The following is a 12,704-nucleotide window of genomic DNA, read 5'->3' on the forward strand; positions in this document are numbered from 1 at the left end:
TTCCAACACTAACGCATCGAGAAAAACTGTCATCTATTTATGGAAGGCCGTTAAAGAAATGTAATTTAAACTATTTTAATATATTTATACGATGCTATATGTACATATGTATGTGAATGTATATATACACTGCTCAAAAAAATAAAGGGAACACTCAAATAACACATCCTAGATCTGAATGAAAGAAATATTCTCATTGAATACTTTGTTCTGTACAAAGTTGAATGTGCTGACAACAAAATCACACAAAAATCATCAATGGAAATCAAATTTATTAACCAATGGAGGCCTGGATTTGGAGCCACACACAAAATTAAAGTGAAATAACACTACACACTGATCCAACTTTAATGTAATGTCCTTAAAACAAGTCAAAATGAGGCTCAGTATTGTGTGTGGCCTCCACGTGCCTGCCATGCTCCTGATGAGGTGGCGGATGGTCTCCAGAGGGATCTCCTCCCAGACCTGGACTAAAGCATCCGCCAACTCCTGGACAGTCTGTGGTGCAACGTGACGTTGGTGGATGGAGCGAGACATGATGTCCCAGATGTGCTCAATCGGATTCAGGTCTGGGGAACGGGCTGGCCAGTCCATAGCTTCAATGCCTTCATCTTGCAGGAACTGCTGACACACTCCAGCCACATGAGGTCTAGCATTGTCCTGCATTAGGAGGAACCCAGGGCCAACCGCACCAGCATATGGTCTCACAAGGGGTCTGAGGATCTCATCTCGGTACCTAATGGCAGTCAGGCTACCTCTGGTGAGCACATGGAGGGCTGTGCGGCCCTCCAAAGAAATGCCACCCCACACCATTACTGACCCACTGCCAAACCGGTCATGCTGAAGGATGTTGCAGGCAGCAGACTGCTCTCCACGGCGTCTCCAGACTCTGTCACGTCTGTCACATGTGCTCAGTGTGAACCTGCTTTCATCTGTGAAGAGCACAAGGCGCCAGTGGCGAATTTGCCAATCCTGGTGTTCTCTGGCAAATGCCAAGCATCCTGCACGGTGTTGGGCTGTGAGCACAACCCCCATCTGTGGATGTCGGGCCCTCATACCATCCTCATGGAGTCGGTTTCTAACCGTTTGTGCAGACACATGCACATTTGTGGCCTGCTGGAGGTCATTTTGCAGGGCTCTGGCAGTGCTCCTCCTGTTCCTTCTTGCACAAAGGCGGAGGTAGCGGTCCTGCTGCTGGGTTGTTGCCCTCCTACGGCCTCCTCCACGTCTCCTGGTGTACTGGCCTGTCTCCTGGTAGCGCCTCCAGCCTCTGGACACTACGCTGACAGACACAGCAAACCTTCTTGCCACAGCTCGCATTGATGTGCCATCCTGGATGACCTGCACTACCTGAGCCACTTGTGTGGGTTGTGGAGTCCGTCTCATGCTACCACGAGTGTGAAAGCACCACCAACATTCAAAACTGACCAAAACATCAGCCAGACAGCATAGGTACTGAGAAGTGGTCTGTGGTCCCAACTGCAGAACCACTCCTTTATTGAGTGTGTCTTGCTAATTGCCAATAATTTCCACCTGTTGTCTATTCCATTTGCACAACAGCAGGTGAAATTGATTGCCATTCAGTGTTGCTTCCTAAGTGGACAGTTTGATTTCACAGAAGTTTGATTTACTTGGAGTTATATTGTGTTGTTTAAGTGTTCCCTTTATTTTTTTGAGCAGTGTATATATCTGTTTGATTTTAAAGATTTTTGTTTGAACAATTTCATGGAGCTCAAAATCCAAATGAGGTTATATTGTGAAGAGTTTGCTCAGAACATCAGAGCGTTATCTGTTCATTTCTTTAGAAACACTGAATATTCGTCCTGGATGGATTCAGTGGTGAAAGGTCATGGCTGGAGCCACTTTGAAATTTTTTTAAGCCCCTGAAGACAGACACAAATCAGCAAACCGTAATCTTTGGTCAAACACAGAAAGGATGCTGCCTGTCAGTGCTACACTCTTGTTTCAATGAAACAATATGTACATGGTGTAAATAATGTCCCAATAAAATGAACTATGACCTGAAACCTTCACTCTCTGTCTTCTATGTTGTCCGCTTTATAAAGTTGGAGACAAATACCCTGGTATTGGTCTAGCTTTGATGTTCGCATCTTAACGTGACATTTGTTCTATTCTGGTCTTTTATCTCTTAAACAGCTGAAAACTGTATAAACTGATTGGATTCATCAAGTCTGTATGAATAAATATAACTGAGCATTATCAGCACAACAATAGGAAGTAGGACTGTGTAACCTAATATATTTGAAGGTAATATGTTAAGTGGAGATTAGCTACTATGATTCTCTTCTAAAGGTTTGTCTCAAAGAAGAAGACGGCCTCTTAATCTGATCCGCCAATAAATCCTTTGAGAATAAACTTCATAAATTTTGCTGCTGTTCAGCTGTTCAATACCAGGACCAAACAAATTGGTTTCCTACAGTGGAAGTATATTTACCAAATGGGTCCAAGTACCAGACCCTGTGGTACTCCATAAACAGCTGTAGTGTTAGTGGAAGATTTATCATTGCCTTCATTATCATTAACATCAACAGAATTGCCCATAATCCAGATTGTCTGGGTTAGAAGCAGATGGATGACTGTGGAGAGAGTTCTTGTCTTGCAAGCCAAAGGTTGTGGGTTCAATTCCACTTTCCTCATGCCACGTGTCAACGTGCCCCAAAATGCCTTGATTTACATCTGTTCACTAAGGATGGATTAATCCTTTCTAAAACTGTAGTGACAACTAATGTAATAGTTTGGCTGGCATGGGGTCTAAGGTTGAAAAAGGTTTAGATAAAAGCTAATATTTTCAGATCACCAAAAGTCTAAATATAGATCTTCATTTACCCCAAAAGGAAGCTGCACTTGATATGACAGAGTTACCGTGTTGGAAGTATGCCATGAACGTTATTTATTATCATTTTTTGTTTGTTTTCAGAAAATTACCCATGAAGTCATCACCTTGATTTTCTTGATATTAAGAACAAAATTTGTTTGTTGTAATCTGAATTGAGGTCCAACAGAACCAACACTGTGGTTCTCCCACAGTTCGTATTTATATGGATATCATTGAACACTTTTACGAGGCCAGTCTCCTTGTTGTGGTGAGATTAGAAACCAGACTGGAAGGAATCAAAGCGGTTTGTTATCATTAGGAAGCTATTTCATTATTTAAACACAGTTTTTTCAATAACTTTGATGAATGGGAGGTCAGAGGTCAGCCTGTAGTTCTGCAGTAATGATTTGTCCAGATCTTCTTTTTTATCAGTGGTTTGATAACTGCTATTTTCAAAGCCATTACTTTTTTCATTTTAACTTGTGCTAGCCAATCTGGGTTAAAAAAGATATACGTACATTTATATTTCAAATATATCAACACCAACTGTGGACTTCAAAACACATCCACTTTTAGAACAAATATTTACCAAATGTATCTTGACAATTGTCCATCTAAAAAAAAAAAGTTGTCTATTTGTTTTGTTTTCAGTGTCCTTTGTATATAATCTGGAGAAGTGAATGAAGTTTTCTAAAATCAGCTTCAAAACGTTTGTCCACTTACTGACTGCGGATTTTGAGTATTCTCTTAGGCTTGCATATGGTTCTGGTGACATATTTGAAAACCAAAGCTATAATTGTTTTGCTCCAGATTTTAAATAATTTTGCTTGACTTGAAAAAATGAAGAAGTTTACATTTCTTACAATGAGTGTAAGAAATGTAAACTTGTTGCTGTTTTTTTGTTATTAGGTTGTTTTTTCCCCCTTTGTTTTTTATCCAATAGCACATCGTTGTGTGCCAGTCTCCGCCTCTCACTCTTCCTGTGACTCTGTCCTACAAGTATCAGAGCTGATGCAAATAAAGGTAAGTCCTAACACCTGCTCCAGGAGTAAAGTCTCCTCCCTTTTAAATAGTTTCACTTTGTTCACGTCTCTAAAGGTGAGTAGTCTACATTTACTCTATTACTTTAGTAACTTTTTGATAAATATTTACTTCTTAGAGCAGTTTTACTGTACCATACCTTTAATTTTTACTTACGCATTAAGTAAAAATTATTAGATATAATAATAATAAGTAAATATTATTGTTAATAGTATGAGGCTCTTATATGAATATACAGTTTTTTTGCCATTCTACCCAGTGGATTAGCTTTTACAAGTTTATTGTAAATCTGTTTTTGGCAATTCTGAGATGCAGTAAAAAAAAAAAAAAAAGCCAATAAAATGTGATAAGTCATATCAAAAATTATATGACTTCATGCAACTGATATTAGTTTTTATTGTGATAATGAATAAATTGAGAACTTTTTACAGTTTCACATAATCCATTTCTAATCTGCATCAAACATTTTGTTGGTTGAGCATCATCGTCATGTTACTGAAGGGCAGCTACTATGTCAGTGAGAAGTTCTGTTGGTAATTAAAGTTCATGCCGAACATCTGAAAGTGTTCATTTTTAGAAAACAACCTGAACTCTGGTCACTTTCTGGAGTAAGAACAAGCTATGAGGCTCAAATCATAATGACTTTCATCCACTGTTACTGAAGTGAACAGTGTCATGATTACTACTAGGCTGTTTCTCTGCGTTTTCGGATCTTATATAAGCAAAACTATGACACCTGTTTCAACAAATAAATCAGTTTATTGCTGCAATATCAAACTGAATATGTTTATAGTTCTGTATAGTTTGAAAGTAAAAAAGGTGTTTGGATCAGTTCTAAAGGTTTGACTTTCAGTTGTTCTTTTCTGACTCGCTTGAAACAGGTTTTTAAAACAGGTCAGACAAGTCAGTGGTCCGTATCAAAGTATGAACAACAGAAAAAAATGTTTGACTGTCCTCTAGTCAGACGTCACAATAGATTTTTTTGTTGTCCCTCATGTTGACTGACAGCATAAAAAAAAAACTTCCCAAGGTGGAAATAGTTATTCTTCTGTACGGATTTGTCAGCTAATAAGTTGACATAATGGATGATTGGAGGTCATATATTGAAAGTTTAATCTGAAAAAGACTATCTCAACCATTCTGAGTTTATACATACACATTTGGCAGAGTGAACAGACAAGTGGACATAATCAAACTGAAAGTATAAAAATATTGATCCACTTCCTTCTTTTTTTGCTTTTTATCTGTAAAATATCCATCAACTAGAAGCCTGGTACTAAAATTGTGATATCCAGACACTGATTGAGACAATAATAGCAGCATTTAAACACTAACTCTCTTTTCTACCAAGCAAGGAGAAACATGGCACAGAATATGTAAGCGGCAACATCATAAACTTCAGTTACCTTTAGGTTTTCGTTTCTCACGTCTCATTCTGTATGTTTTACTCAGCAACAGAATGTTTCGTCAAGTGGGAAGGAGTTTTCTAGCAAAGCTCCTTGGAGGGCCATCTTATTGTTACAGATCAGCATCGCACTGTTTGTGTACAAACAAATTTTCCATCCATCCATCCATCCATTTTCTTACACCCTTGTCCCTAGTGGGGTCGCGAGGTGTTGGTGCCTATCTCCAGCTAACGTTCCGGGCGAGAGGCAGGGTCACCCTAGAGTCTAGACCGGTCGCCAGTCTGTCGCAACGAACATTTTTTATCATTTTTAAATATTTCAGATTGTTAAGTCTCACTGTCCAGTGAAAAACAGTCTGATGTTAAAACTGAGATGAAATTTTCAGACTACTCAAAAAGACCACAAAAGTCCCAACTAGGATGACAGTAAAGAGCAGTCGCCTTATTTTAAGTGTGAGAAACTGCTGGAAGTGTGAGGGTCGTTTGAACCTGTGCTGACAAAACTAAACTGTACATCCTGTCAACAAAATAAACATAAAATTGTCTTTTCTATGAAAACCAAGACTCTGATTTAGTTGCAGAGAGTCCAAACTCCCTCCATAACTAAAACTCAATCTCAGGGAAAGAAACTGAACAGGTTAGTTCCTGTTTTTATTCCACCTGTAATCATTTTTCTTTCTGGTATCCTTGACAGTTTCTTCACAATACCAGGGTGATTCTTCTAGCGGTAACAAAAACCTGGACAGTAGGTTTTTCTTGATTCCATTGCCAAGGGTCAGTCCTTTTCAATGGAATGGGTTCTACAACTGAGATGAAATGTCTGAACGCTCCTCAAGACGACGACAGCTGCAGCTCCAACAGCAACGACTTTGCGTACTCTGACTTTATCGAGAGGAATCCTCTCAATGGGTGAGACTCGTCTTTAACACGTCTTCACAAACAAACCAAAGAAAAAGTTTGACATGTCAGCTCATTTAACACATCTCTTTCTTCTATTAAAGGCAATACCCAGATGCTGATTCAGAGAATCAAAACTTCCTCTCTGATCATAACCCAAGCAAGAAGAAATATGAAACTGAACATGTAAGTTCAGGTTTATTTATTCCACAATGTAGTTTTTTTTCCTGCTATTTTTTTTTAAATTCTGTTTTCTCCTCTCCAGCACCACAGCAGGGCCTCATTCAGCATGTTTGTCTTGAACCTGTGTAATGCCATCATGGGCAGCGGCATCCTGGGTCTGTCCTTCGCTATGGCCAACACCGGCATCGCCCTGTTTGTGTAAGAACTCGTCTTTTCATCCTAATTTGGCTGAGCGGCATTCAGACAAATGTTGTTTTCAGGTCTCAGGCTATGATATTCCTAAGATCAGCAAGAAACTTTCAACTATTCTGTTCATATTGACTTGCAAACAAAGAAGAAAAAACTCACATCTGAATTAATGTGATGCTACTGGAAACCTGAACCTCTTTGTCTAAGATTCTGTGAAAGACCATCTGGGAAAAATATCTATAATAAAATGTGTGTGTGTGTGTGTTCCAAGAACACATGCACCTCCAGCATAAGTTCATTTTTTGCTAGAAGTTATTGGAGGTTGCTTTGCAAATACGCCCCCTGGTGGCTGTTCAATTTATCATGTTTTTGGGAAAATGTTTTGTTAGTGACTAAAAAGGTTTCTGTCAGCAGAAGCCTGGATTTTTAAAAAAATATCAGAATTCCTATTAGTTATTGCTGTGCCTATTGCACAGCTTGTATCACCAAGCATATAGTTTTTATTTATTTATTGCCGATAAACACAAGTCATCTACAACTGAAGATCTTTTCTCTCTTTTGTGTTTACAGGATTCTCCTGGTTTCTGTTGCCATTTTCTCCTTGTATTCTGTCCACTTGTTGCTAAAGACAGCAAATGAAGCAGGTGAGCACCAGCTCTGACTTTCTAGCAATGTTTTATGTTTGTATCACATTTAAATGTCAAGATTTAAAACTCTTTGCGATTTATTCCTCTTTTTCCAGGTGCTCTTGTTTACGAGTCATTGGGTCACAAGGCCTTTGGGATCCCAGGCAAACTGGCTGCTTCCTGCTCCATCACCATGCAGAACATTGGAGGTGAGGGACTGACCTTTAAGTGTAACAGCTTCATTGTAACTAATGTTATGATGCTTATATTCATCTACCATATTTTATAAACTGAAACATTTCTTTTCTATGTCCAAATTGGCAGTACAGGCAGAATTTCTGTCCTGTGACTTTTTTGTATCTCTAAAAATATCAGAAATGACTCTTTTTTTCTCTAAATGTATAAATTTATGCTAGGGCTGTTGCTAACTTCTGTGTTTATTTTCTTTTGTTTTCTTTCTTCCTTTTTATCTTTTATGCAGTCATGTCAAGCTACCTCTACATTATTAAATACGAACTCTCTGTTGTTATTCAGTCCTTTACTGGAGCAAGTGATGGGTAAGTAGTTAAATATTTGGTTATTATAACAACTTAATAAAGAAATAGCAGAATTGGTTCTTATTAATTGCATGTTCATTTCACTATTTGCCACTTAATACTTTTATAAGTTTTGTTATTTTAGATCTGAAATTTCTAGTACAAAATCAAATTATGTGACATTCTATAATTGTGCTGCTCAACGTGGCAGCATGTTGGAATTGCTCTATTAATTATATTCAGATTTTATGTTCTTAAAAATTTTAATTCCATTATTTCTGGCAGAAAATTCATTATTTATAACCAAATTTGAACCCAACTAAAGCACAATAGTTGAAAATGAAGTGTTGTTGGATGCAGAGCAGGAGCAAAGAGGAGAGAGAAGAACATTCAAACTCCTCCATCAATGATAATGAGCAAGACGAGTCCAATTTCATCCAGTTGTCTGAGACGTTGAATGAACTGGACTCAGCCAGAGTATTGGGAATGCAGTACTATGTAAGCATTCGACTGTAATGTTTATCTCCCAGGCTTTCTGACTCTATGAGCCGACACAGCTTTATAAAGGAAATGGATTAACTGAAACATTGACGATAAAAGATGGTGTCATTCAGGAGTTTTACTGTGATGTGTCATCTCAGCAGCCTAGATATTTATATGTGGTAAACACTTACATGACCAAGCAAGTGGTATCTGCTTGGTCATGTGACAGTTAAAGTGACTACGGGGCTACATTGGTCGTCTGCTTCAATTATAATATTGGTAAATTCTGAAATAACAGCAATATATCAGATATCAACATCATCTCAAGTTTTCATATTGGTGGGCCCTAATAATTAATCTTCTGTAGCTTAGAAATACCTGGAGAAAAAAAATACACAAAGATTTGAAATTATATTTAATGTAATAACAAAAAAGCAACAATCTCATAAGAAAATAAAATTTAAAAAATTTAAAAACAGTGTATCTTGGAGAAAATGTCAAATGACTAATGAATAAGGATGGCTTTCTTATTCCATACAGAGCGCCAGTCAATTTAGGTAGGTTAGGCTTCCTTTTCTATCATGAGGTTAGGTTGAGCACACTGTTGAGTTTTACGACCTTTTGTGAAAAATTGGTGAGCAGGTCTGAATCTAGAGAGTGACTCGACCTCCTCTGAAGCTGAAAAGTCAAGACAAGTGCAAAAATTCTCATTTTGAGTGTTCAAACTAATTAATTACATTTTCTCAACAGATTGTGTAACATATATTGTTCTATCAATTTAAAGATGTATTTGTGTGTTTCAGTGAATGGTACATCAATGGAGATTACCTTGTGATTCTGGTCTCAATTATTGTTATCCTGCCTCTCTCGCTGCTCAGGAACTTGGGTAAGGAGTGTGTGTGTGCATGTGTGTCATAAAAATGTCGTTCCTAAGTAATAGTAAAAGTAGAAGTGGTAGCTTTAAAATGGCAGTGACATTTTTTCTGTCTCCCTTAGGTTACCTTAGTTACACCAGTGGTCTGTCTCTACTCTGCATGGTGTTTTTTCTGATTGTGGTGAGTACAATCCCACCTTGTTTCCTTCTTCCTCCTTTGACAGTTAGATACAACCCATTGTAATGTTTAGTTTATTTAGGCACTGTAATAATATAGCACCATCCAAAAATATATTTTTTCTACATGTTCCTGCAGGTGATCATAAAGAAGTTCCAGATTCCATGCCCTCTGCCTATTCTTGACGCTGGAAATGAAACCATGCACATGTTCAACAGCACCCCCCACAGCGACAATGTCACTACAGATGATGACACTTGCAAGCCTAAATACTTTGTCTACAACTCACAGGTAAATCAATCTCTCACAGATTAAACAGATTTGAATATTTTCAATAATACTCGAAGAATAACTTCTAACCTTTATATTTTTCCATCTCTCCAGACTGTCTATGCTATACCCATCCTCACTTTTGCCTTTGTGTGCCACCCTACTATCCTACCCATGTATGATGAGCTCAAAGAGTAAGTGCTGCTGCATGAATTTAACTCAAAGTCCTATAATGTTTAAACTACACCAATGTTATATTTCTTTAAAGTTTGGTCTGGTGTCTAAATAAAACTCTCCTTCCCTGAACAGCCGGTCACGCCGAAAGATGCAGAATGTGGCCAACGTGTCCTTCCTGGCCATGTTCATCATGTACCTGCTGGCTGCCCTCTTCGGATACCTCACCTTCAACAGTAAGTTAGGCAAGATTTAAAAACTACAATGTAGTGGAGTGTTAGCAGTATTGAGATACTGAGATATTGTCAAGATGCATGTTGGTGTTGGACACAGATGCAGCAGATTGAGACGTTGAGTAGATTTTGAAGATTTAATGAAGACGAGCTGAACAAAAAAAATGACAAGAACCACAAACAGAAGGAAAATAACAGGATTTAACAAGAGGATCCTGCAAGGAGTGTGATGAACAGATAGATATGTAACCCTTCCTTTGTTCGTCTCAGGTCCAGTAGGTTGACTTCACGACAGACACATTCAGGTTTATGGTATTTATTGTATACAGAAAAATCGAGTTGGTGATGATTTTATATATATATATAACTGGTGGTCAACAGTAGTAAAGTTGCAGAGTTGTGTTCACTATGACTGTTTCCTTCTCTGGATGAAACAGAAATAAAATGTTCTATGTAGAAAACATTGAGGGTATTGTGTTAGGTATACTACACATCCTGGTCTTATGTGTTAGCATGTCAATGTTTATTAATTATATATAATTGCAGCTGAGTGGGCATTAAATCAAACTGTTCTTAGTCATAATAAACAAGTTACTAAAGTGATCTCTGTCATATTTCTATTCAGTCCACGTGGGACCTGAGCTGCTCCACACCTACTCAAAGTTCTACAAGCACGATATTCTCCTGCTGGTTGTTCGTCTGGCTGTGCTGGCCGCCGTCACACTCACGGTTCCTGTGGTGCTCTTCCCTGTAAGTATTGAGGGTCTACTGTTAATTATCCAGTCAGTCATGAAGACTATGAAGTCCATTGAGCTAATCGTTGTCTGGTTCTGAACAGATTCGTACCTCAGTCGGCCACCTGCTCTTCCCAAAAAAGGACTTCAGCTGGATCCGTCACGTTATTATCACCCTGAGCCTGCTAGCAGGAACCAACATTCTGGTCATCTTTGTCTCCAGCATCAGAGATATTTTTGGCTTCATTGGTAAATAACTGCACATGTTAATATGTATCATCAACTTTCTAACAATGTGTTATTGACTTTTTATGATTAACGGCTCAATTTTTCCTCATTCCAGGTGCCTCTGCTGCTGCAATGCTGATCTTCATCCTGCCCTCAGCTTTCTATCTCAGACTGGTTAAGAAGGAGTCAATGAAATCCATGCAGAAGATTGGGGTAAGACATTACTAAACATTTCACAATTTCAATCATATTTTGTTTTTTTTAGTAAACTCAATGTAAAATATTGTGTAACTAACAACTTCAAATTAACTGTGAAATGATTTCTTCCACCAGGCTCTGATGTTCCTGATATTAGGATTTGCTGTCATGTTTGTCTGCATGACTCTTATCATCTACGACTGGATCGTGAACTCTATGAAAGATCAAGGTCACTGAAGCTCCAGCTCTTCTGCTGGCGGAGAAGAACTGAAGTTTATTTTCTTTCAATTTAATTTAAAGTTATTAGTTGCTATACTTCACTAAGATATCGATTATGTCCTAAAAGGCAGCTTTCAGTTAAACAACACCTATTTAATATTTCCCCTAAGCTCATGTAAAGTCACAAACTTTTATCAGACTATTTGTGCTCATTATCATCTGGATATATTTTAATTACAATTTTTTAAGACTGTAAATAAACAATTACTGCAACTTTAAATCTAATGTTTTTTTTTATAAAGTACTGCAGCACCGCTGCAGAAAAGCTGGCCCGACTAGATTTTCTAGATTTATGCCATAGTCATCTTTTTTCTTTTACAAAACGCCGTTACAATTTTGTAAATAAAGTGACGTACTACCTTTGGAACCTCTATTCTCTGTGTTCATCGTGTATAATGTTGGCCTCTATTTTCAAATGTTAGGAGGATTAGTGTAGCTTGGTGATCTAAAGATGAGAGAGACGTGCTTTAATACCAAGTCATATCCTAAGTTTTAATATTTTAGCTGGAGTTCCAATCTCAACCTTTCCTAGTTGGATTTCTTCATGAGGGGACATCATGCCAAGGAACTTTACAAGACGGCTTCAGTTGATTTTGAACTGAAGTGGTTCAAATTCATTTCAATTATCTACAGTCGTAGAACTTGGTCCAACAAGTCAATTTATGCAAACATCTAAAAATAAAACTTTTAAAGATCTGTGGAAGTCATTGGATCATTGTAAACTCCTGGTTGAAAGTATAAGTCGGTTTATCACAGACTGAGCACAGAGCAAACTGCTCAGTTTGATGTTTTTCTAAGCTGACAAACATTCATGCATACAACGTTCACGTCACAAAACCTTTGAACATATATTGGACTTTTATTGCTTAGAATAACATTTTCCCATAGGAACAATCTTGACTTGGTCTCAGATGACACAACTTCCTTATTAATTACCTTTTTGATCATTTACTGCACTTATGCTAATTTATTAAAGAATGTTTTTATTGAAGCCAACCCAACATACAAGGCAGAGAAATAAAGTGAAATCAACTTTATTTAGATCTTTAGCCTTTAAGGAGAAAAGATCTAAGTTTAAATGATGAGGATCTAATTAAACATGTTATATGGAATCCCCTCTGCTAATTTTATTATCGCTGCCCAACAATCTGGTCTCCATTCAGACAATTTAACACATTTTCTTTCTACAAAACAAAAAAATTTTATGAGCATTAAGAGTTCCCACAAATCCAGAAGCACTACCCCCACCTTGTGGCTCTGAGCTGCAATTACAACAGGTACCCTCTGATCGACATAGCACAGCAGGAAGCATCTAGTTTATTTTCCAGACAATTTGCACA

General features: G+C 37.8%; 1 protein-coding gene across 1 annotated transcript; it reads left to right on the plus strand.

Annotated features, from left to right (window-relative positions):
• The first annotated feature begins 5,999 nt into the window (after positions 1-5,999).
• Positions 6,000-11,326, plus strand: LOC114160747 (sodium-coupled neutral amino acid transporter 2-like). Its single transcript, XM_028043498.1, has 15 exons — positions 6,000-6,191; positions 6,284-6,365; positions 6,445-6,560; positions 7,122-7,195; positions 7,294-7,386; positions 7,659-7,734; positions 9,000-9,082; positions 9,193-9,251; positions 9,387-9,539; positions 9,633-9,712; positions 9,828-9,928; positions 10,551-10,675; positions 10,764-10,908; positions 11,003-11,100; positions 11,221-11,326. Exons 1-15 carry the CDS (start codon positions 6,076-6,078, stop codon positions 11,320-11,322), a joined length of 1,503 nt encoding a protein of 500 aa, XP_027899299.1. The 5' UTR covers positions 6,000-6,075; the 3' UTR covers positions 11,323-11,326.
• Positions 11,327-12,704: the final 1,378 nt, after the last annotated feature.

Source organism: Xiphophorus couchianus, chromosome 17, assembly GCF_001444195.1.
Source record: "Xiphophorus couchianus chromosome 17, X_couchianus-1.0, whole genome shotgun sequence".
NCBI classification, from domain to species: Eukaryota; Metazoa; Chordata; class Actinopteri; order Cyprinodontiformes; family Poeciliidae; genus Xiphophorus; species Xiphophorus couchianus.

What these genes read in the sequence shown, in the direction of transcription:
- LOC114160747 (XM_028043498.1), top strand. Translation starts at nt 6,076, where the DNA reads ATGGGTTCTACAACTGAGATGAAATGTCTGAACGCTCCTCAAGACGAC. An exon ending in CACCATGCAGAACATTGGAG is followed by an intron (nt 7,387 to 7,658) that starts GTGAGGGACTGA and finishes TCTTTTATGCAG; the next exon opens with TCATGTCAAGCTACCTCTAC. An exon ending in CTCGCTGCTCAGGAACTTGG is followed by an intron (nt 9,083 to 9,192) that starts GTAAGGAGTGTG and finishes TGTCTCCCTTAG; the next exon opens with GTTACCTTAGTTACACCAGT.